General features: G+C 33.8%; 2 protein-coding genes and 1 pseudogene across 9 annotated transcripts; all 3 read right to left on the minus strand.

Annotated features, from left to right (window-relative positions):
* Nucleotides 1–4,495: 4,495 nt before the first annotated feature.
* On the minus strand, nt 4,496–10,538 carry LOC140826633 (homeobox-leucine zipper protein ANTHOCYANINLESS 2-like). The gene is made up of 9 exons (XM_073189083.1): nt 9,682–10,538; nt 9,355–9,575; nt 9,137–9,254; nt 8,353–9,042; nt 8,169–8,270; nt 7,871–8,083; nt 6,400–6,574; nt 5,858–6,225; nt 4,496–5,250 (listed from the first exon to the last, which is right to left on the minus strand). Exons 1-9 carry the CDS (start codon nt 9,892–9,894, stop codon nt 4,873–4,875), a joined length of 2,478 nt encoding a protein of 825 aa, XP_073045184.1. The 5' UTR covers nt 9,895–10,538; the 3' UTR covers nt 4,496–4,872.
* A 6,320-nt stretch (nt 10,539–16,858) lies between these two features.
* LOC140826634 (uncharacterized) lies at nt 16,859–20,828 on the minus strand. 8 transcript variants are annotated; one of them, XM_073189086.1, is made up of 3 exons: nt 20,533–20,828; nt 19,746–19,831; nt 16,860–18,740 (listed from the first exon to the last, which is right to left on the minus strand). In XM_073189086.1, the coding sequence occupies exon 3, from the start codon at nt 18,692–18,694 to the stop codon at nt 17,012–17,014; it is 1,683 nt and encodes a 560-aa protein (XP_073045187.1). In that variant the 5' UTR covers nt 18,695–18,740; nt 19,746–19,831; nt 20,533–20,828; the 3' UTR covers nt 16,860–17,011. The 8 variants fall into 8 exon arrangements, with proteins under 8 accessions (XP_073045193.1, XP_073045187.1, XP_073045186.1 ...); XM_073189085.1 differs by having other exon boundaries at nt 20,516–20,828; XM_073189084.1 differs by having other exon boundaries at nt 20,419–20,828.
* A 1,060-nt stretch (nt 20,829–21,888) lies between these two features.
* LOC140826803 (ribosomal RNA small subunit methyltransferase, chloroplastic-like) lies at nt 21,889–24,501 on the minus strand (annotated as a pseudogene).
* Between the last annotated feature and the right edge of the window lie 2,122 nt (nt 24,502–26,623).

Here is a 26,623-nt window from a genome sequence, read left to right on the forward strand (position 1 = left end):
GATGGAAACTAAAAAATGTGGAACATAAATTTAGGTTGTTAAATAGACAAATAATACTAATAAAAATAATAGTAAAATAGCTAAATCATTTGAAAATCTATAGAACATACTTCAACATTATAACAACTTTTTGTAGAATGAAATTATTGAGCTTGTAAAAAAATGAAGCAACGAAACTTTACAATGTAAACAAATTTGAGTTGATCTGTCTCATCGGTGAAAAATACAAACAATTTTATGCATATTTTCACAAAATATATGCCGCACATCTAAATAAGATGATCAATATTTTATCTAGTGCGAACTAAGAAATTTACTTAGTATAAATTGAAATATAACGATTATAGAATATCATATTATTGATCTAGTCAATGCATTGTAGATCCATCATGCCTCAGTCGCCGGTCTCGAGGTATTATAGTATCTTTTGCAACTGAAAACATTGACAATGACAGATAGTTTAAGTCCTAATTCTACACTTGAAAAGGTCCAATTTTTATGGAATTCCCCGATTAAAAAAGTACATTAAATAGTCCATTTTGTTGACTTTTTTTTAAAAAAAAAGTAGACATGACTTCCATCCATAACATTAAAAATGACGACGAGACTTGAAACGTCGACATTTAAACTCAATAATTTTTGGAATTGGACCATAAGAAATTAAACGAAAGCAAATGAAAAAATTGCTGTATTTTCTCGATTATAAATTTAAATATATATTTGGAATTTAAAAATTATAATGGGTTCTAAATAATATTATATGGTTATGTGTGAAAATATGTGATGATACATCTACGACAATTAAATCTGAAATGGAAACATCAATGTCCTTTTTATGTATTAAATGTAAATAAATTTCAATGTTCACATTCCATATTCATTCCTGAATTTGGCCTTTTTTTATGATTATAGAACGAACCTAGCAACATCAAACTATATACATTTCCAAATGCCCCTAATTAAATTTACATTAATTCATATTTTAAATTTAACATTAAAGGTCATATATTTATTTCACACAGATACACACATATCACAAAATTAACAAATGAGACCGTCTCACTGAAATTTTATAATATACATATTTATAAACAAAATCAACCATTTTGCATATAAAATGACCGATTCATTTTCTAATCAGAGAGGGATATATTTATGAGCATATAAATTAGAAAGTGAACATTTACCAACACATTTATGTCCTCTAGAAAAGTGCATATCTTTTGTGAGACGATCTCACGAATATTCATCTGTGAAACAGATCAACCCTATCGATATTCACAATAAAAATAATACTCTTAACATAAAAAGTAAAATTTTTTCATGGATGAACAAAATAAGAGATCTGTCTCACAAAATACGACATGTGATACTGCTTACACATGTTTTTGCCTCTACAAAATGTAATTCTATGCAACAATGGGTGGGAATTAGTTAGCATAGAACTTGACAATTTCCTAAAACTTTTTTTTTAAAATTTATATATAATCGACAGAACTCCCAAATCACATATGAAACGAATTCCGTGGAAAATTTCCCTAGGCCGTACCAAGCCGCCAAAGAGGAAAATATCGTAAGTTAGATTTAAATCAATGGAAATTAACTGTCCAAAAATAATAATAATCAATAAATAGCATAATATCAAATGCAACTTGAAAAGCACTTTTGTCCGAAATGTAATTGGTTGTTTTCTATTTTATTTATTTTAAAAATAGTCGTAGGATCTAGTTAATATTAGCAAAAATTAAGAAAACACACACGCAAACATAGGGTGGATTATGGGACACCGAAATTTAATAAAAAATACTTCAGTAATAATATCACTTGAAACATGTATATTGTCGGATCCAGCTACTAAAAAACAGGTGAGATTTATAAAACTCGTTGTTTTAAAAAGTAAATATGATATTTCGAACTTTTATTTTAAAGATATTTAGTAAATTTTGATTTTTTTTTCATGAATGTCTTTGTACTTCTTTCTCATGTTGGTAAAATCATAAATTCAATTTCGAGATCCAGAAATTAGGAAAATATTTATAATTAATCTCAGGAAAAACAGTAGGCCTCCAGTGAGATATGTGAGAGCAGGGACGGATCCAAGAATAGAAGTTGGGGGGCTTGAACTCAATATGATAAGTTATATATTATTAAAAAAAATTTACATTATATCGTTCAACGAAGTTATGCTTTACGAGATTTTAAAACATAAAATTCATCAATAATAGAATTTACATCAATATGTTTAGGTAAATCTCGTTCAATATAGAGTGTCAAACAATCGGCAAGAAAGTCATCCTCTATTTTATTGCGAAGTGTCGTCTTCACATGCTTCATTGCTGAAAAAGCCCGCTCAGTAGTGGCAGTAGACACAGGTAATGTCAAAACAAGATTAATGTTCCATTTTGAAATAATTCAAGTTATAATCCTAAACAAGTATATAATAATTATTAAACAAATAAACAAGTAATAGTCAATCAGCAACTCAACAACAAACAATCAAGAAACCACAAATCACGCACAAAGAAGCTATAAAAAACAAAATAAAAAATGTATAGCCGATTCTTACCTGGATTGTTGCCTTGCCGATGAGCAATTCGATTTCTTCGGGAGTCCACAATTCTATTTTATCGCTAAAGGGTTTGGGACTAGGGAGAGAAATTTTGTAGAATTGAGGTGGGGTGGATCAGAGGATATGGAATGAATTTGGTCTCATCCTTGTAAATGGACGGGACTTGATTGGACTAAGACATTGATGTACGACGTTTTTGAAACAACCGTCGCTATTAGCAACGGTTTTTCAAAAAACAGTTGCTATTAATAGCAACTGTTTGAATTAAAACCGTCGCCGATTCACATCGGCGACGGTTTTACTAAACCCGTCGCAAATATTAGCGACGGCTGAAAAACCGTCGCTAAAAAAAAGTGGGCTGGGCTACAGCCCAGTACAGCCCATGAGTAAATCCGTCTCTGTGTGAGAGGGATCGACCATGCTCATATTTATAATATTAAGTAATATATTTGGCTTAAAAAGTAATATTTTTTTATGAATGACCCAAATAAGAGAGTCATCTCATAAAATTGACTCACAAAAGTTTTTATGGGAAAAAATTATTATAATTATTTGATAGATGAAAGTTTTTCTTTAAAATGATATTGTCCCTTCAGGATGTTTAAAACTCTTAGCAATTTTTCTATTATAATATAACCTCCATTATTTCGAGATTATAACCATACGAATCAAGCATCAAAACTTACAGACATGGAATATTTAGAGAATTTTTGTGATACTTACTGTTAAAATACGGGTAGACGTGAAATAGAGAAATCGGAATGATTTGAATTTTTGAATATCATTTAATTCAAGTACGTGTTTTATTTGAAATAATTCAAAAAGACTCATATCTTATTTGAAATAATTCAAAAATTGTGTGTGTTTTGGTGTATATATTATATATGCACTTGGTGAATGCTTGTGTTTGCAAATTGAGACGACAATCATACATAATGAAACATATGAAAATTGCACATCAACACATCAACGTTGAGCATATTGTTAAAGATGAACAATACATTAAAATTGTATAAAACATATGAAAAATATCCAACTAGGTGAGTGACACCTCAATATCAATATATCAAAATTACGTATATAATTATACACACACATGTGTGTACGAGAAACTAAGGAAACCGGAGGCCAGATACGAAAAATGTGTTGTTTTTGTTTATTTATTATCGGGAGGATCCGTCATGCTACTTTTGACGTTGATTTTTGGCGAATACATAGAATGAGTCTGGTGTTAGGAAAAGAAAGGAAAGAAAAGCAAGCAAGCAAGCAGGCAGGCAGGCAGTTAATGTTTCCACCCAACAGAAATATTTAAATGCATCCCCCCATTTAATGCATTCCCTTGGCCCCCTACCCCTTCTTCTTCCATATATATTAATTATTATAAAATTATTGTCATATTAAATAAATATTGTAAACATATTTAATGTAATAATTGAATATGAAATCTTATCCTAAATTTAGAAATTTGGTATATGAAGAGTCATAAATCATCGGCATATAACATCGATTCGATCGATGATGATAATATTAACTCAAATTCACGGAGAAGTCGTTAATGTCACATCGGGTATGGAAAAGCTCAACTTTTGAATACAAGTCGGGGTTAACCGATAATGAAGATACCACCGGTCATTCCTTTCTACGATTTATTGGTGAATCTATACGAACTTAAAGTTCAAATACCAATTTCAACTTTGCTTTAAAATGATACAAAAACATGCGCTAGCCAAATGCATGTTATTTCCATTTTTACAAATAATGGATGAATGAAATCCGATACATAAATCCGTTAATAAAAAAAGCGCAAAAACTTTGACCGCCAATGATGTGAGTAAAGCCAAACAACAGTAGATTTCCAATTTTTCATTAGAGTCTAAGTAGTAACGTAAATAACATGTTCAAGAAAAGTGTTCACGCTGTCAATAGTAGTTTCTCATTATTGTATTTGCAAAATGCTATATAAAATGAAATATAAAAGGAGAAATACGACAACATTGTACCGTACCAAATCAAGAAGCAAAGTTATCTATAAAACGTCACACAAATCAAATATTATTCCAGAGTCAATACCCGAACCACCACCCTTGCATGGTGCTAAGAACCGCCGCCGCCGCCGCCGCCACCAGCCATGAACGAGGCTGCATGCTTCGCCCTTATCACGATGCAAGGATTGTTTTAGTTGTGGTTCGTTCTTGACTCACCCCATGAATTAGCTCTTCATGTTTTTCAAAACATCGACACATATTCAAAACACCACACCAAATCAACCTATTCAAAAAATGTCACACGACGTCGCGAAAACGTCAGCTTTCGCAATTGAGGGCGGCCTTTATCTTCTGCACCGTGCATGTTATCAAGTTATTAACGGTCTCCACCGATTCGACGGTGAGTTTGGCCGTTGGAAGGCTGTTCACCAGTATCTGGAACGCAACCGTTAACAAAGATCCACTCACTCCGTGGGCCATCCCAATCGGCCCATTACTTGAGGGCCCGCGAGAGCCCGGCCCATCTGGTACAATGACGAATCCTGAGGGGAGCAACGCCACGTAGGCAGAATCGCCACCGTTCATGACCACGTGCATGGCAGGTATGTCGACCGGCGCGTACACAACAAGCGACCCCGCCGCGTCTATGCATGTCTCCTGGAGGATCAGCATGCTGCTCTGGTTCGAGTTCATGGCCTGTGAGGTAAAATGACAAGAAAGTCCTTAGTACTTTTGTACATGTTCCACAGCTGGGCTGACCCAGAAAGCTGACAGTTGACAAATAATTTTGACTTTTTTTATAATTCACACAGTTAAAAATAATAAAATTAAGGTTGAAGTAAAGACACATCATGGGAGGATATAAAGTTGATGAATAAATCCAAAATTTCAAATTCTGTTGTCCCATGTAATCATGATTACATCAAACATGAAAATAATAATAAATTCACAGTGAGAATCGAATCATCAAAATATCACGTGCATATGATTCGTATTTTCCATTTTTAGTTTTCATTAAAAAAGCGAAAAATGTAAAGTTTAAAAAGTAATGGACCCAAAGACCATATTTTAGAATTCCAGGTTTTTTTTTTTTAAAAAAAAACTTAGATCAAGAAAGACATACAAAGTGCATCTTACATAACATAATTCAACATAAAATAAATAATTATCGATATTTGCTATGTGAAAAAAGTCAATTTCAAGAAAATTAAATGCACTTTCCAAACTTCATCAAGTTGTAGAGCATATATGAAACTTAAGCTAGACACAAAAAAATATGGTGAAATAAGAAGCGGGGGCTTACACTTGCACGGAGGAGAGAAACACAGTTGCCATGATCTTGTCCCTTGGCAATGTGAGCCATTTCTTGCATAGGGCCGCCGTTGGAGAGGATGTCCCACTCGCTCCTCAGACGCTCGTCGCGTAGGAAGTCGAATAGCCTTTGAGGCGACACTGGCAACCACACAGACGTGGCGGCACTCACCACAATACCAGGTGGCTCCCCAGGGTCGTCGACACTCTTCCGAGTCATGACCCTTACATCCTCGTCTACATTGCCTGAATTAAGCTTGTTCCATTTATGAAGAGTTGAGGCGCACACACCAGCACAGAAGTTGTTGGTCATTCGTTGTGCCAACTTCAACATGCTCTTCCGCCCGCCAGATGTTATTGCTGCGCATCAAACAAGAAAATGGTCGATCAGTTATATATCTCATAACCTTAACTTCGGATTAGAGTTACTATGGATACATGCATGCAGAACGGTGCGTAGGAAAGAAACAGAAGAAAACAATACAATGCTGGAAATTATTCAGATTATATCCGTTAAAAAGATATGAACTCCACCTGTATGATCGCGAGCAGGTACGGAGGATGACATGAGTATGGCGAGACACTCGCATTGGCGTTGGAGAGTGGCTATCCACCGTTCTGCGCCAAAGCCCATTCCAGCCCCAATCAGAGGTCGGTAGAGCTGGTGAATCACACTTTCGTCATATTCGGCATGTTCCACCCATGTCACCTGCAAAATAGAAGGACAAGGAAAAACACAAACGTTTAGCCACAAGTTATTTGTTAAAATAATTTTAGAACTACAATTTTTACACATAAATTTCATTCTACTATTAACATGACAATATAATTATTATTTTAGACCAATGCCTCAGCAATGCAATTTAGGTAATTTTAACCATAAAAGAACTATTAAGCCCCCCCGCATAATTGTATCCACCAACACTCAATTAGCTAGTTTCTCTCTGATTTTTTTTTTAAAAAAGAAATAATTAAAAGAAAACCCAATTTCCTCGAAGACAAAAACCCAAAAGTGGTAATAAATAAATACTAAAAAACACAGCCTATCCGACCATAATTAACCACGAACTATAAAAAAAATAAGGTTCGATAAAAAAAAAAGTATCAGTAATAAAATATTGGGCCATTGGCCAGCACAAAATTATGCAAGATTTGTAGGCACGAGGTATGATGTAGTTTAAACAAACAAATTTGTGGCGAGTCTTGGGGTTTGACCAAAAGGTCTTTAATTGGTAGCAAAACAAACACATCATACGGATGGAAATAGACACCACAGTTGCACAAATTTAATGTGTGACCATTGTATCAGATAGGGACAGAATAGAAACCTAAAAATATTTAGTTTTTCCATAAAAACTCTTACGTTCGTTTCACGGGTACCCAACACTTCAAAAATTAATATTTTTTAGTAGAAAAGTATATATACATCATATCCACCAATTTCATGAATATAAATATGTGATATATATTCTTAGTTTTTAGTTTACCAATGTTAAAAATATTATTTATTGCATCTAAATATTAGGAAATTAATGTGTCCCAAGGAGCAAAAAGAGGAGCAATAGATGGTTCTATTCATTTACATTAAAAGGGTTGATTAGCCTCGATTAGTTAACCCATGTACGGTATTAGTAAACTAATAACCATCCGATCTTGTAAAAGTAAGACTTTATTATAAAAATATACGCGGCACTAGAAGCGATGATTCGCTTGAGTTTCATATCTTCAAGTCCAAAACATTTGAAAAACTTTTAAGAAAAATTCAAGTTTATAAAAAATGAGTCGCAAATTTCTTGAATCTTTAACAAGAAAATAAACATGATTTTAAACTAAATAAATGCTCCCAACTAAGCTCCAATGGTGCAGTTGCCACAACAAACTTAGTTAAAACCAAAAGGTGAACGGACCAAACACGAGGGGAGTCGATTGATGAACACAACTCCGAGTTTGCAGCAAGTAGCAGTCAAACAAGAAAATCCATATTTTGGAAACAAGAAACTATTACCTTAGAGTAGCCATTAGGCATATCTTGCACCACACAGCCGGAAGGCAGCCTTCGGCAGCTCGAAAACACCGGGCCACCGGATGTTTCACGAATTGTATCGATGGATACATCGACAACAGCCCACACACCCTCGGCGTGCTGCTTGCAGAATCGGAGAAAGTTTACGTCGCGAACAGGGACTAATGGTGATAGAACTTGGAGCTCAGCGTGCATCTAATGATAACAAAAAGGATAAGAAATTAATTCTTCGTCCTATTAAACTAAAGAAATACAAACTAGGATAATAATTGGCATTTACCAGCTGAAGCGAACCATTTCTTGTTCCTCCCATGCCGCTACATATAACATCTGTGGTTGAGGTTCTTGGAATTATACAAGGAAACATCTCCGTCCATTTGTTCTATAATCACAAACAATAACATAAAGTCAAGAATGAAGGGAACTCTAAACAATGTGGTTTTAAATGTCAGATGAATGTATACCGAATCCATCAGCGTCTCAACGAGGGCCAAACTATTGATGATCACCATACCGGTCTCCCTCGAAGCTTCGGTAACAAAGCCATTTGGTTTCATACCAATAGAGAGGGTGAATGTCCTGAAATACTCTTCATGATTCAATACTTCTCTCCCACCTTCCAAGCTTTTAATCCAAAGTGGCTCATCAGTTTGGGCCATTTTCACCAATTCATCCATGGCAGACAAAGCAAGCTCCAAGTACACAGATCTCTCCAATGATCTGTCGATTGGGGTGATATTCGATGGTTTAGAAGGTCGTTCAATAGAGAGAGGGGGCGAAATCCCCGATCCGAAATGAGGAGGGCCTGAAGGAAGAGCTGGAGGAAGGGCATTTAGGCCTCCGAAGTCATTGTTTCCTACTCCGAGTTCTAGGTTTGAGTTAGGCATTGGAAGGCCCATGGATGCAGCTAAAGATGAAATGGGGCGGCCTAAAAACTTCCCTGCAAGGGTGCAAACTCGGTCTAATTCGTCTTTCAATCGAGCATTCTCTATTCGTAGATGTTGCTCTTCAAGGGATATTTCCCCGATAATGGCCGGGCCGCCACAGTTGGTGCAGATGGGGTTCCTCATCATCTCCCTCATCGACATGTTTTCAGCTCGGAGCTTGTCATTTTCTTGCCTGAGTAACGAATTCTCATGGCGTTCGAGTTGCGTCTGGGGCAATATTCACATAATATCCCCATCAAACACCAAAAAAAAAAAAAAAAACGCAGAAAGTTCAAAATTTATCCGCTTTTCGTGTGTGTACCTTCATCTGAGTTCTTCGATTCTGAAACCAAAACTTGACCTGTCTAGTCTCCAAGCAAAGCCTTCTGCTAAGCTCCAATCTTTGCTTTTCATCAGGATGTGGACACTCCTTAAAAAGACTGAAAAAAGCATTCAGAAAGCAACAAAATTCGTCAAAAACCAACCAGAAAAAGGGTAGAAATCGGAAAAAAATAGAAAAGTTTCTTGAAAAAAGCAAACGTTTCAAGTTCTTGGATTTGCTGGGGAGTGTGTCGGTGGTATCTTTTCTTCCTCGGTGGCTTGTCGGCAGCATCAAGATCATCTCCGGAGACACCATCCAGATTATCACTCCCAGATCTGCTCTCATGTTCTTCATCTCTACTCCTCCTTCCACCGACGATGGTAGACTCAAAATTCTCCCCTATTTTCCCCACCTCACCTTGACCCTCCATACTCGTTTGCTGCTCAAATGTAAGTGAAATCCATCAATAAAATCATCCCACGCAAACATACATACAAAGAAATATATACATATACAGAAATATAGAAAGAGAGAATCGGCGTTACGAGGGCAAGAGAGAGGCCGGGGGAGTTGAACAAGGCTTTGGCCGCGAGTGACTGAGAAACAAGTAGGGGCTGCGCCATTGCACCAGTGGGCATGCTGCTGTTACTCTTGCTTCTTAGAGTAGTTTTATTGCTATTAAACTGTATATCAGAAACAATTCTTACACCTACGCCGCCACCGCCGCCACTGCTATCAAGAAAATCCTCAAAATTCATGAAATATCGCCCACTGTTGAAATTGCAGAATCTCCGAGATCTTAACTTTATACTAACATTCGCATCAACAGAATCACTCCATGCATATTTCAGCTGTAAATGAAACGCTTTGCACAGAAAAATATCTAAAACTTTCACACCAACCAAAAAAAATAAATTCCAAACTTATATAAAATGGAAGGAGAGAGAAATGAGAGAGAAAGGAGAGAGAGGTAGCGGAGACACGAGGCCTGAATCCAAATGTCTCCAGCTTCCTCTCCAAAAGGCTAATGTTTATACGATAGAACAAAAGGAAGAAAAAGAAGGCAACCAAAAGAAAGTTTCTATCCTTCTTCCTTTTCTAACAGACATTAAACTCCACAAACGAAAGCCACAAAAAAGCTAAACTCAAAAAAAGCTCCAAGTAAAAACCCTAGTTTAAAGGACTTTTCTTGCTATCTGGTATCTCGATATCTGCATGATTGACTTGCAAAAAGTTAGCTTTTTCATGTCCTACAAGAGTAGGAGAAGGAAAGTAAAATAGATGGCTTGTTTTTTCCCTCGGAAGACTCCGAAATTGTTGCAGAAAGAGAGAGAGAGAAGAGTTAAGTGCAAGCGAAAGAAGAAAGGAGGTGAAGATAATACCCGCAATAATATGTGGAGTCATCGATGCCCACATATATATATATCGCCAAAAAACATGACAGGAAACGATTGGTTGACTATTTTACACACAAAAAACACACTCAAAAGGTTGCTTTGCTTTTGAAATATTGTTTCTGTAACAACAGTAAAAAAATATGTAAGGTATAAATCAATAAATAAATCGAATCCAATATTATGAAAATTTAAAGACACAAGTTCACGTCGAATTAGTTTTATTCTAACTCGATTCAAAGTTTGAAATTTTTTAAAAAAATATTCAAATTAAAATTCAAGTTTGACTCGAAATATTCGAACATGCTCATAAACTATTCGAAATATTGCTCGAATATAAGTATCTGAAATATTCGAAATTTATTTATTTAATATATATTTATATTTAATTAATAAATTATTAAGACACTCGAGCGACTCGCAAACAAAATAATTTAGACTTAAGTTTGACTCGAAAAAATTTCGAGCATTTCGAGTTCGACTCGAATACGAATCAAATATTTTTCTAGCTGGTACGAAAAGTACGCGAACCGGCTCAATTTGTTTACATCACTAATATAAAGACTTGTTTTCTGGAAAATTATATTCATGTTATGGATGTGTTCAACCGGAGGATTGTATTGTCAATCTGTGTATCCCATAATCTACATTTATTTAAATGAGTAGATCTCTTGTGAGACGGTCTCACGAGCAAATAACGAGTCAATCTTATACATATTATTATAAAAAATAATTAATATAATATGTATCTCACAAAATTGACTTGTGAAACTGTTTTAGAAGAGTTTTTGTTTATTTAAGATGGAGAGTCTATGATATGAATCAAGCCATTGGATGCTGAATTTTTAGGATAATGTCTTAACACTAGCATCACATTAACTGCATTATAAATATAATTATAATGAATGAATTTCAAATAATGGGAATTTAATAAGTTACTTTTTCAATATTGTTAGTTTACTGATGAGACACTTAACTATGATGATGTCTTTCTCCTTAATTTTTTTTTTTAAAAGAATAGGTTTACATGGAAAATAATATCAGGATATTATTGACTTCACATTTTCAATTCAATTGACTAAATAAAGTTATAAAGGACATTAATTTCCTAAAGTAGTCGAGCTTTTATTTAATTAAAGCAAAAATGTGTGTGAGATGGTCTCACGAGTCATATTTTGTGAGACATATCTCTTATCTTGATCATCCATGAAAAATTATTACTTTTTATTCGAAGAGTATTACTTTTTATTGTGAATATCGGTAGAGTTGATCTGTCTGACAAATAAAGATTCGTGAGACTGTCTCACAAGAAACCTACTATTTAATCAATGAGATTCACTAATTTAAACATTCCAATTTCCAATCATGAAATGTCATGCAGGAAATCAAGTACAACTTTATGTCATTAATGTTAACATGCCTAGATAAGTCTCTTTTAATTTTTTATGCTATTATTTTATTTCTTTATAATTATAATAATTAGGTTATGTTTGATAAATATATATGACTTTTTTTAAAATAAACATAAAGAAAGATGGACTCAACGGAGACGAGGAGAGATAATCAATTTCCTCGGAAATGAAAAAATAAATACAAGTTCATTACTTCTGATGGTCTATATATATATATATATATATATATATATATATATATATATATATATATATATATATATATATATATATAAAAGTTCGAACCGACTTTAGAACATTTCAAATATTGTCATTGGGAAATAATAGAAATTTGAAAATTGTTTATCTTTAGACTTGTTCATTTTATATGAACATATGTGAACCCGCAGAAATTGATTATTATATTTTTTTCTCACTATTTCTCATTTTTATGGCAATCATAAAACCATTTTTTAAGAACATACCTTGTGAAGACAAAATTTGTCCACTACGGCCCTGATCACAACTTTATTATTTGGCCCACAACCTGTTCAGACTCAATCAACTCCTTCGGACATGTGTGAACCCAAAGGACTTGTTCATAAATACAATTTTTGTTTTAAAAAAAATTTGTAAGACGATTTCATAGATCTATATTTACTGATGGTCGTTATAGTTCATGTATACAATAAAAATTAATAGCTTGACATAGAAAAGTAATACTTTTCTTATGTTGAGTCTAGTCGAAGACACGTTTCACAAAATTAATCAGTGAGACGATCTCACAAGCTAGATCCATGAAACTGGTCGATCTCGTCCATACATGCAATGATAAATAATATTCATAGAAATTAATACTTTTCATAAGTTGGATCGGATCGCAGACTCGTCTCACCAGGGCCGTAGTCGGAAGTTTTTTATCAGGTGGGCAAATTTCGTCTCGAGAAGCATCTTGTCGAATTATATCTTTAAAAAGACTTGTTTTACGGTCGTTGTAAAGTGAAAATGGTTGGAAAATGTATCATAATCAAGATACTAATAAAACTAAGCACATGTAAAAAAATATAAATAATTTTGTGGAATTAAAAGAAAACTTATATTCAATCTGAATAATAATCTACAATCAATGGTTGTTTTAATTTTGGATTATTAATCATGTACAAATTAAACATATTTTTTAATCAAACTTAAAATATGATAAACTTTTTCCTTTGTCATAAAACTTGGAAACATATAATAGATTCGCAAAATAAAATCTCAAAACTTAGAAATATTATTTTTTGTTTATTCCAATCATTAACTCATTGCAACAAATTCGTAAAATTATATTATTTTAGCAACATGAAAAATTTAAGTACAACGAAGACCTCCAAATTGCAATAGCTTAAAACAAAAATTCTTGTAAACATTTTATCGTGCATTTTTAATCATTCATCATACAACAAATGTTAATAAAACTCACTTCAAAACAACCGATTTAATCAAATTCAAGATAAAGAAAGCTAAACGTAATTATCTCAAACCAATAAATAGATAAAATAATACGTAAATATGATAAATTTAAGTATGATGCATTAATTCTCATATCTATAAAAGCATAAAAATCTAAAAATTACAATCTTTATTTTTTTTTGCAACTAGACAAAATAAAAAATGCTAAATATTAGTCAATCATTATTAGATATGTTTAATCATAATTAAAATTTAAAAATAAACAACTAATTTATAAACTTAATTTATTATTTTTTTAAAAAAGACTTAACTTCAAAAATAATAATAATAATAATAAATAGATGTGATTAACTGTACTTAAGTACATTTAATTAAAGTATTAATTACGCTTAATTCGATCAAATTACAGTTTAACCGTTTTTTCCGTTTTTTTCGAAGCGGGGCGTTTTTGTCAAGTTTCAAGCTTAAGCGTGCTTAAGCAGAACTTAAGCGGGCTTTTAGAACACTGCAAAATTAAGACGTAAATCAATCTCACATGAGTTTTTTATGAAAATAAAATAAAATAAAATTAAACTGAATGATTAATTGATTAGTGTTATATGTTGAAAATGATGTTTTTGATACGTTAATAATTTTACTTATTTAAAATATTTTTATAATACAAATATAAATATTACTGTTGAATTAAATACAACATCATGTATTTGTATTCAAGCAATATCGATCAAGATTATACAAATTTAATTATGAAATTTTAGATAAATAATGAACTAAAATTAATAATAATACTAGGACTAAGCACACATATTTTGTGTGCAAAGAAATAAATATTATTTTAAATATTTTTAGAAAAACTATTTTAGAAAAAAAAAATCCAATAATCGATTCTACTAATAAAGTTATACAATAGATATAACTCTAATTTTGAATGAGGTTTCACCGAATCTATTAAAAGTTAGATATTTCTATATTTTAATAATATAGATTATATCAATAAAGACTACTAACCTTTTTAAATTTTGTACTTTTCAATTAATTAATTAATTAAAAACGTAATATATATTGAGCACTCGATCGAGATTAGTAGACCAGGGATGAAACTAATTAAGAGCTGAGAAATCAAATCAGATACTTTTAATTAATTCCTACATTAATTCAGTCAAATTAAATTGGATTATGTAGGCTTTACTAAATTAATACATAGCAAAATGAATATTACTCGAATTAAATTAAATATTTCAAGCATATATTTTGGAAAAAAAAATGGTCATCGAAAATAAATCGGCGGTATGACCTTTTTATTTCTTGTGCTGCATTTACAAAATATTTATTACAATCACACACTCAAATGTAAACAAATTAAATGACAAATATATTGTAAAGTTCAAAATGCGATAACGTAATCTAACTGCATACAAATCTAGTAATAATGAAAAATGCAGAATTAATTTATTTTAATCTTACATTTATTCAAGGTGATAGGCATGTTTACATATTTAAAATATAGTTTTTGTGTTTTAAATGTTATTCGAGACATGATTGAGGAACGGAGACCTTGGACCGTAAAGGAAAAATATTTTTATTAAATGATTATTTTTAATTATTTAATATATTTTATATTTAATATGAGATTTTCGACAATGTTATATTTTGATGTGTTTTTACACGTCGAGTCGTATTTTAAATCGATAATCGATTTTTGACGAAAGTATGGACTTTTTGGGAACTCAGCTAATATTTTCGAAAACTTTCCTAAACTAAATATTTTACTTACACTATATGAGCCTATTAGACCTATGTTATTGGGCTTAAACCCCTACCCAACTATTTATATAAAAAGATCACACGCCTAACACTACGACTCGTAGGGCAGCCGAGTCACACACACACGTTTTTTAGGCAAATTCACGTGAACTTTGAGGAAAAATGCAGGAAGGATTCTCTCCCGTCTCTCCGCCAACGTTCCTCGCATCTCAAATTATTTTCCGTACGTGAAACACGCAAAATCACGCCTTAATCTTCCTTCACTCATTGTTCATACCATATTATGTGTTTGTTTGATAATAATTTATGTTTTCGATTCTTATCATATTCTGCATTATTTTTTTAAATTAATTAACATCTATTTTGTGAATTTGTCTCATATATCTGTTTGTTAGATTAATTACGAGAGTTTTATACAGTAATTTAATATATTTGGATGGAATCATTTAAAATCCTAAGATTATTAATTATAATGTAGAATGAAGAGAAAATCTTGATATTACAAATAATATGTGTGCTTAACTAATCTGAAAAGATTTAGTTGTATGAACGAAATTTGAATTTTGTTTGACAAGTGAAAAAATAATTGGCATTCATATCATTTAAAACGTACGAATGTAATAGATTTCGAAAATTATTGTTTGAGCATCTTGAAAAATTAATATAAAATTAAATAAGAAAGAAATATATATTCTTAAAAAAAATGGTCCAAATACAAAAATACAGATTTTTGATTAAATTTAAATGAGCACAAAATTTAAAAACTATATTTAATTATTTTTCAAATAAATGAGGTGAGGTGGATAGAAGAGGTGGATAGAAGAGGTGCAGCACATGGATGCTCGTCTTGACATGGAGAATCCATGTTTTTTAAGCACAGATACTCGTTGTAACGTGGAGCATTCGTGCTTTGTAAAATCCGACATATTGCTCGTTGTGGTGGTAGTTTTGCAAAAAAAAAATTATTTTAAATTATTTTTGAAATATTTTTTTATTTTTAAATTAATTATAAAAAAAAACCCAACTATTTCATATTCATCTTTATTTTATGAACTATAAGATACACATTTAAATATTAAAAAACCCCTAGAGAAGCCTTGGATTGATGGAAATGCTAAGAACTCGCGCAAGAAATTTGTATTTTGATCCCTCGAACACAGAATCTCTCTGTGGAATTGCATGAAGAGCCACTTTCTTCACCTCCAAATTGTCTTACTTGATTGGCACAGTGTTTTTGGGGAGTTCCTCAGACAATCTTACACACTCTTGGACGTTTTCTGGTGAGACGAAGCATATTGAAATGAAGGTTATATTGTAATTATAAAAAAAATAGTAAGAGATTAAAACAAAATTTGAAATAATAAATAATTTCGTTTATTACAAAACTTGTTCGAATTATTTTATCGATTCTAAATAGTTACGAAATTCATTTTTTAACATACTGGCAGAGTGGCAGTACAAACACAACTTAAAACACGAGAACTAATCAGAGGGAGAAACTTTTCTGGTACTCCGTTGATAGTGTGCATCTGTGCCACTCTTCTTCCAATATTGACGCCAACTGATCACTCACTTTGAGCTCATGGCCATATTTTTATGGGTAAGTTCGATGCTACAGCCCCAACGACAATTTCAAATGTTGATATTTATTCTTACATGTCGAGTCTATAATAATTTCGAGGCAAAAAAAAAAAAAAAAAAAGATAACAAGCAACAAGTAGAGTTAGTTTAGCAGTAGAATATAACATCGATGAGAATATATGCTTTTCTGCTGATATTCAATTAACACTGATTCATGTCATTCAGAGAATGAAACATTAGCAAAAGACCAAAAAAATACATTTTCATTTTACAACAAGAACTTCCCCTTCCTACTACTTCCTGTTGAATAAGCTTTTCAGTTTACCTCGTTCTAACCGTTCGAGTAGCTTCTTTGCACCTTGGACTTCCATTTCCGTAAGTTTCTTGAGATAACCAATGGCTCCATACGAAACCATCAGTTTCTTACATTTCTTGCTTGAGGAGAGCAATGAAAGGCAAGATACGGCATATTTCTTGGCTGTGTTGTGAGGGCTTGGATCAAGTAGGGCCACTAGATTTGGCACGCTTTTGTTGTTTTTCTTAACTTCTCGACAATTTTGTGAAATGGTCACCAAGCTCGAGATAGCTTGCGCTGCAACTTCCCTGGAATTATTTGCTTTAGCCTCCAGCATTTTCACGAGAAAAGGGATGCATCCAGCTTCACCTATCGATCTTTTTGTTTCGGTTGAACTGCAAATTCGACAAATTGCAGATGCTGCTGCTTGTTGAGCGCCCAGAGAACCAGATTTCAGCACGTGGACCAACCTCGGGAGAAGGCCTAAAGAAACCAAAACTTCCATGGAAACTGATCCGACCAAGTTTTTTAGAGCCCCAACTGCAGATTCTTGAGGCAGTGGGCCATCTAAATAAGCTAAAAGGCTCCTAAGCCCACCTTCTGAGACGACAGATCTTCTAAGATCATCATTGCCCGAAGTCATGTTTTGCAAGCATTCTGCTGCGTACTCCTTGGATCCAAGCAGAATCCCATGATCGAGAACATTGATCATCGCCTTTACGATCCCTTCTTCAGCGAGTACTTGCCGTGTCTCTGGCACAGCCGAAATATTTTTCAAGGTACAAGATGCAGCAGCTTGCAAAACCGAATCGCCAGTTTGACAAATCTCAATCAAAGGCCTAACTCCACCATGCCCGACTATGGAACGAGCTGTTTCAGCTGACATGGACAACCTTTGGAGGGAAATTGTAGCCTTTTCTTTACCCACAGCACTACCGGATTCAACAAGCCTTATAATGGGCGGAAGAACACCTTCTGATACAAGCCAGTTCTCGCAAGCCCCGGCTTCTGCAAGTGAACAGACGACAGTTATAGTTTTTTCTCTGATTCTTGGAGAAGTGGCGGTGAGCAGTTGGACTAAAGCGGCAATATTACTTCGTCCAATGACGGACAATACATTTTTTTCGTCATCTTTCATGCCTTCCACGAGGCTATCAAGAGCTTTATGCTTTGCCTCTAAATGGCCAATCTGAAGCCGAGCAAGCAACTCTCGTATATTTCCGAAAGTTGCAGTGTCCACTTCTGTTGAAGCACTTGCTGCCGCTGATGAAAAAGTAACCTCGCCGAGTACTCCGGTTTTGATCAGTAGCCCACAATCACGTAAATTTAAATCGAGTTTCCCGGCCAACGCATCAAGATCACTTTGCATACGAAGCTTACCCTCGAATTTCTCTTTCACACACAACTCTGCCAATTCAATTGCTTCCTTCAATGTAATAGATATAGCCTGCAATTGCTCTTTACAAAGAGTATTCTTTGAGAAGCAAGGGTGACTAGATAAGTCCGATAATCGACCAGGAATTGATTCCAACTTCGTGATTATCATCTTCCACCTCCCAGTAAACCCTTTAACTTCCCTTGCCTTCTCTAACGCCCTCGGAACAAGTCCTTGTGCTTGTGATAGTGATTCTTCTGTTGAGAGGGTATCATCCCTATATTCTTGTCCTCCATGTTCAATCATGATTCTAGTATGATAAGGATCACACTTCTACAAGAGCACGAAAGAGCTGAAACCAAAAAGACAAACCTTAACAAAGATGTCCCATTATCAAAATATCGCAAAAAATCAACAGCAACAGCTTTATTAAAAACCATCAATCGTGTCCATGGATCAATATACTTTGCGGATGCAGAAAATTCAACTTTTAAAAGTGCAAAGATGAGTGAATCTTGCATATAATAAGTGAAAGAGTTAGATTCCACAGATATGAAAAAAAAAATTTGATCGGAGATGAAAACTACACTAAATACCATAATTTTCTCATAAAAAAATTAAAGTTGGGGAGTAGTTGTATCCACCGATTATTAAACAAAGGCTTAATCATTAAAAATGACAAATAAATATACAGGGGTGGGGCGGATTTAATAATTAGGGAGCTTCAAGAATCTTGCACCATCACAAAATGCTCGTTTACTGAAATGAGATCGGACAGAAAACGAGAAATACCAATGAAAACCCCCACAACTATCTCAATAACTTTTATAACATAATCAATGGCTAAAAAAAATTAGTGTAGTTGAATTACTTAAATTAGATAAAAACAGAAAACGGTGATGAAGACGAAGAAAGGAGGCAGGTGAAAAGAAAGAAGGAAACTTTACAACAGCAATAACTAGAAACACAGACAAATTCAATGTGCCAATATTACCATTCGCCAAATACATGTAATTTAATAAGAAAACACAGTATATCCACTGCTAAGGGTAGAATGGCAAAGCAAAAGCATAAAACTTTACTTCACAACATCAGAATCGGATTTTCCCAAAGATAATTGCTGGCATTTTCTCAAAATTTAATGTACATCCCAGCAAATTTAACTAAAAATCCATTTTATTTTCACATGATAGGGAAAAAGACTTTGCTTTGAAGAGAAGGTAGGGGTCTCCGTCTCCAGTTGTAAATACACAAGAAGTGTATAAATAAATTTCTGAAATGGGCCAACGCAAAAAGGTATAAATCATCAGAAATTTGAGCAATAAATACATAAATGATTAAAATAACAGATAGCAACCTTAAATTGCTTTGTCTTTTGCCTACCATACAAGGCACTCAACACCTTTAATTTCCAGCCATCAAGTTAGTGCATCTCTACTGGTTCTGCAAGCAAAAATCACAGTCAAGAAATCAACCCATAAAATGATAGATCAATAAGTATCCAGCACTAATCTTGATATCAAATAAAAAGAAAAACAAGAATTGGGGAAACATAAATATTTCACCCACAATCCACCCCCATCCCTCTTTCTTCCTTAACTCACTCTCTTGAAACAGGTTTTCTGAAAGAATAAATGTGACAGGACAATTTAAAGATCAATCTTTAAGAGAAAGAAATTATAACAAGTGGCTACAACCTTTTCTTTACACAAAGGAACCTTTTGTGTTCGAAGAGAATCCTATACATATTTTTTCCGGACAGTTGTTTTTTCAAGACTTAACTTGAGATATCCGGGTGAAAACTCCAGGCCAGAAATTTGACATTTTTCAATAACATTGTCTCCAATTTTCATGAAAAGGCACGAATTTTCCTTCAAGATTCGAACTTTTGAAATCCCTACAAAATCCCATGATCACTCATCCTTGAAACAAAAAATAAAAATAAAAAATTACACAGAGACACGCACTCTAATACTCTCACGGCGGTATCATAAAATGGCAAAAGAAAGGAAATGCCCGGAAATTTTTACTTTTCCAAACAGTAAAGTTGGAAATTTTAGAGCAAAAATATTTTCTTTAGTCGAACAAGGGTAAACAAAACCCAAGGAAATAGAATCACACAAGAACCTTGAACTGATAAGCACCTGCCAAGAGTTGTCGAGTTGATTCAGTTATTCATTCACCCAAATTTGAAAATGGCTGGCCACCCACCCAATACCAAGTCGAACGAGAATAGTGAAAGCTTTAACACAAGCAGACAAAGTCCCTAGAAAGCGAACAAACGCTCGGATTCAAAACCCAAAAAAAAATTCAAAATAAAAACCCATTCTCTCTCTTCTCATGTGGAAGACATTGTCAGAGCTGTATCCGGTATCACATATCTCTCTAGAATGTGCTGTATTTCAATGGCATTCAAACCCAAGAATGCATTTGTTTATGCAGCATTTGGTAAACTAATGAGTGTACGTTGAGTTGTGGGGTACCGGGGGTTCGGACAAGGGAAGATAAATGTCGAGCAGATTGATATATCGGACGGCCGTGATCAGGTATTGGGACTGATGATCCGACCGTTGAGATTGGTTAAAATTTGAAAGTGCTTTGAGATATTCGAGGGGAGTGCAGGTCTATCCTGGCACGTGTACTATTTCTTCTAATCTTTTTTAAAAAATATTTCTTTATTTATTAAGTGAAAGAGCCCGCCACCTAAGGCCATTTAGAGAAATTTCATCTTCTAAACTCATAAAATATTTTTACGTGGTGAGATCATGTTACAGAAACGAAATTGAAATATAATTTTTCTAAAATTTAATAATTTGATATTGAAAAAACAGAATATACATAATTAAATTTTAAAACATACTTAAAAAATACTTGAAATTAAAAGATGATACATAATTTAAAATTTTATAAGCAATTAAAAAAACACATGATTAAAAAATTTCAGAATTTTTTTTTCATTTTTTTAGTTTGATTTTATTTTTGTAAGGATGATGTTGATCTGATCGTTGATATGCAACATTCAGATTATCCCAATCATTTTTTTTTTTCATTTTTAGACAATCAGATTAATCCGTTGGACGCAGATGCTTCTGCGTGCTTCTTCCTCAACCAATGGAGGCTGATAAAACCAGCGGACAAGGAAGCTGGCAGCTTCATTGCGCAACTTCCTCACCCGTTGCGCATACTCTAAAACTGTTTTGGCCTCAACTATCAATCATCAACCTTATGGCTCACAACTGTGGATGTTCCTTTTCTTGAATGGAAAACCAAAACGATAGCTTTTGTAAAGTGAAATTGGGCCAATCTGGCTTAGTTGTATGCCGACTCGGGTCCACGGGCACAATATCAGACCAAACTTTTTTTTTTGGGGCAGACAGAACTCATTTGACATTTGGACCAAGCTTTTCCATGTCAAATGCCACAAATATAAACATGATATTGGTTATTATTTATTTATTGATTGAGAGACGGAAATTAGTGGGACTGATTTTTTAATCTTTTTCGCTCAACTTGAGTTTCGCAAGTTCGATGGACAGAGGTTTTTATTACAGCTATTGCTTTCACCATAACCAAAATAATAAGACAAGTACAAAATGTCCCAGAAACACTTTCGTGGCATTCGCTGATTATTTCCTAGTCTATATTTGCACGTCTATACAGTGTAACCACGGGAGCCAAACAATAAAGTTCTACACCAAACATCAGCGACCCAATCGACACGAACCACAACTCATCCGCTCGTGTTCCAAATTTCCTATTTTCCCAGTTGGTGGAGGCCGAGAGAACCAACACATCCCAGCATCTCTTGTGTTAAAACTAGACCAAAAGAATGTTTCATTTGTAGATACTTGATATGGTCGACGATGAGATAAAAGGACGAGAAATGCAGAAATCCATTATCATGTAGCACTCAGGTTGACTATCCACCTATGCCTAAAGATTTTCAGATTTAATCAACTTGCCAAATGAAGCCAGTATCATTTATGTCTTCACTATAAGGTTATGCAGCTTGACGAAATTTTCTAATGTGAGCTCTTCTGGTCTTGACCGTGGAGACGAGAAAAATCAAAATGGGTAATGATATATCAGAAATGCATTTCAAATCATTCCTTATTTATACAAATGTCGATATTTAGTTAATGCAGCTGATGATAGATTTGTACTAAAGAAAACTGGTGTCGAAGTTTAAATGTTACAAGTAGAGAATTTGAACTTACAGCAGCTGGAAGACTGGCATTACACAAAAAGCAACTTCAATATCAGGAGGCGAGCATATGTGCTGAAGTGATTTTCTCAGCATTTTTCCTTATCGTTGAATGCAGAATTCACCTGATACCATTATTATATCCAGTCTGTAAATGCGAAAATTTGATCCTCAGGATGCGGATGCAATATCTAGTAAATAGAAATAATAGCAACAAAATCTTCAGGGTAGCAATACGACAGGGAAAACATGATGTAAAGTCAGGTTTGAGCATTTGATGCTGTTACAACCGGTGACAATAGTGTGATTAATAGTTTAACAATGCAAACACAGCATTCCAATCATTGTTCATCGGTTAATTGTTGATCCCCGATAAATATGCACACCTAATGCACTGGAATAGACAGTTATTCATGCAATTCCCTGTAAACAGGTATACTTCCTACCTTGGCGAAAAATGATTCTCCATCCGAAGGACTTTAACTAGGCAATAATGAGGACATATCAGACTGTATATGAGATCTTACAAAATCCTCCTCCACAACTTCAAGTTAAATACATCAGTTTTACAGCTACCGAGTCTATGTACTAGTAACATGAGAAAATATTATTTCATTTCATGAGTTTAAAAGTAACTTTTGCTAGCACGAGAAGAGGTGTTATTAACAACTGGCTATGTTGGCAGTATCTCATCAACTAGTTTAGGTCCACTGAGTTTGTGATTTCGAGAGAGCTCATGAGAGTATTGCATTTAGGTGGAAGTCCAAGTGATTATAAAGAAGAAATCATTTCCTAAGCGAATTACTTAAAACAAATTGCTGTTTCCCTCACCAGCACCGCTATATGTGGCTCCTAAAAACTCAACAAATCAGGAAATCATAAGGCAGAAACCAAAACCAGGAAACAAAATAGAGTTTACCATTGATTAAACTTCCAATGTATAGATGCTTATCAAATGTTGATTGGTAACCAAGTTGGTTTGTCCCAAAGCACACATTGTCTACTCTACATTCCCAACTTTCAAAATTCTTTGTTTCTCCATCAAGGCCAAACAGATTACACAACCATCTTTATAATTATAACACTGTAGTAATGTAACTAATGTCCAACCAATACAATAAAAGTCCTCTCGAAACCTAAAATCACTATTCCATTATATCCCTAGGCAGGTTCAGCAAACTTAGCCAATAAATGAACGCAAAAGACATACATGCCAAAATCTGTACCTCCAATGCGAACTGAGTAACTTACCAACTTATCATATTTCGGACAATCAAGCACGTTTCCAGCATAAATGTGGCGTTTTAATGAAGAAATAGAGTAACTATGAGTCAAAGACCCCAAAATTCAAACCTTTTCAATAGCAAGAACATGAGTTGCACCAGCATTCACAAGTACATTAGTCAAGGAACCAGTCCCTGGACCTATTTCCAGCACTATATCCCCTTCTTTCACATTGGCCGCCGCGGCCAACTCCTCGTTTATCGAAGCATTCAACATATAGTAATAACGAATACATTTTCCAAAAGGAAGCCCAGATTAAGGGAATTGGGAAAAAAAAGCCATAAAAATTCTTTAAGTTTTAACACGGGTACCGGGCCAAGGGATTTTCTGGGGAAGCGGCCTTGGAGTTGAGTGCTTTGACGGTTGAGTGGTAATCATCTTCTTTCCTTTTGGCTTTCCTTTCGAGGGTAGTGCAAGCTAGTGGGGTTACTTTTGCAGTGGAGGTGGAGGCGGCGGCGGTGCGGCAATCGTGCAAAGGTGGAGATGGTGAAGCTTTAAGGTGAGCGAATGAAGGCGTTGAAGGGACAGAAGACGAGCGCAGACATGCTGCTTCCTGGTGAATTGATAAAAGGTTGAATCTTGACGAATTTTTTTTTAATAAATTTATACATTTGTAATTAATCATCTTACACATATTCATTGGTAATCATCTTATTAGTGGATATTTATGCTATATATATTTTTTAATTTATAATAAATTTTACGTATAGTTTCTATATGAAATATAGTGAAGCTAATACAAAATATAATATTAATTCCATATATATAATATTTAATTTTTAAATTCAAGTTTATTTTTGTGTGTTTTATAACTATGAACATCACAACAATTACTTTTTTCTCTTACGACTACTGTTTTTTGAAGTTCTCTTCTAGGTAAAACCTCAGACTAACTTTGTGGCTTACCACTTGACATACTTTGTGTGAAATCTTCATCCGAGAACGTGTTAATAAGAGGAATCAAACTTTTAAATATTGATCAAATGTCACCTACTGCATCAACTAATAAATGAGAAAAATTGAATGAAAAATATTTCAGGTGAAATTTAAAATTAAATTATAATACGAGATTTACATATGCAAATTTGGTGATTGATAAAAATGTCTCAAATTAATTACGAAATCACATCTATACTATTTATACTACATTGATCGGAGTTTGCGCAACCATTTTAGTGCAGATTATTGTATCATAAAGTATTTAGTTTTAGAGTAGGTTTCTTGTGAGACGATCTCACGAATCTTTATCTGTGAGACGAGTCAACTTTATCGATATTCACAATAAAAAGTAACACTCTTAGCATAAAAAGTAACATTTTTTCATAGATGACCCAAATAAGAGATTCGTCTCACAAAATACGACATGTCACACAAGTTTTTGTCTTAGTTTTACCCAGCATTATTTCGCGTATTTATTAATAAATTCAATATTGTGTAATGTCATTTTTATGCCTCGACTCCCACACATCACATGTAATTTTTATTTAAATATCCAGACTCGTAGATCTGAAAAAAATTAATAAATAAATAAAATTATTTTTTTAACAAATAAAAATATATCTCTATAAATAATTATATATACTATTATAGAAAATAAGCCTGTCCGAGCGCCATTGCATACGGGCTTACTTATTTTACGGGCCAATACAAAATGGGCTACCCCAAAAATGAAATAGGAATTATTCGAGTTCACGGGTTTGGAATTGTTGACTGCCATCCAAATTTATCAGAACCTCAAATTCTTCACTACATCGAAGAGGAGATATAATAAAAATTTTGATACATCTTCTATCAATTATGTTCATCATTGACGTGTCACTCACTTAATAAATATATGATTTTATATATGTAGAGACAGACACGGTTGGTTGGTGAGATAAGTTGACGGAGAATATATCAAAATGAGTGGGTCTCATGTGAGACCGTCTCACGGATCTTAATATGTGATACGGGTCAACCATACTCATATTCACAATAAAAAATAATACTTTTCACATAAAAAAGTAATACATTTTCATGGATAACCCAAATAAAAGATCCGTCTCACAAATATGACCCATGAGATCGTTTCACACAAGTTTTTGTCAATCAAAATTATATATATTTTGAAGAAAAATAATGAGAAAAGAAACATTGGATCCCCTTGTCACCATGTACCGAACTAGCAGCTCACTGTACACACACGTGCCATCATCCTGTCACCGACGAGCGCCATTAATGCAATTTGGTAGGAATTCAACCAGACAAACACGCACATAAAATATTCATATTACCCTGTGTCTGTCTCTGTGTGTGTGTGTCTGTGTTGTACCAATCAAATTTTACTCTGCATCATGCAAATGTATCTGGTGATAAAATTTCCTTTCGTACATTGCACCACAGCACTGCCATATTCTTAATTCCCTCCGCCGTATTTTTTTGTTTTCTCTCTTGAATTTGTACCAAAATATCGTAATCAAAATGATTTAGACTAGTCAAAGACACCCAGGACTGATGTTGCCATATCATTATGATGTCGTCTGATCTCTAATTTAACGAATTAAATTTGAATCCTTACATCCACCCTCTCCACATCACATATTGGTTATAAATTAACAATTATTGATATTATGATGTTTGTACATTTGATGTTATTTTTCTAATAAAGATAGACATTACAATTGCTAATTTCGTAAAAAAAATAATGGCGTCGTCATGTACTTTTATCTAGTGATACAAAAAAAAGAGAAGAAAATATCTCGAATTTG

This window comes from Primulina eburnea, chromosome 3, assembly GCF_022965805.1.
Source record: "Primulina eburnea isolate SZY01 chromosome 3, ASM2296580v1, whole genome shotgun sequence".
NCBI lineage: Eukaryota > Viridiplantae > Streptophyta > Magnoliopsida > Lamiales > Gesneriaceae > Primulina > Primulina eburnea.

Coding starts and splice junctions, on each gene's coding strand:
- LOC140826634 (XM_073189092.1), bottom strand. CDS start 18,694: ATGATTGAACATGGAGGACAAGAATATAGGGATGATACCCTCTCAACA.
- LOC140826633 (XM_073189083.1), bottom strand. CDS start 9,894: ATGAATTTTGAGGATTTTCTTGATAGCAGTGGCGGCGGTGGCGGCGTA. Junction 8,271..8,352: donor TTGAGACGCTGATGGATTCG/GTATACATTCAT, acceptor TTGTGATTATAG/AACAAATGGACGGAGATGTT. Junction 6,575..7,870: donor TGCCTAATGGCTACTCTAAG/GTAATAGTTTCT, acceptor TCTATTTTGCAG/GTGACATGGGTGGAACATGC.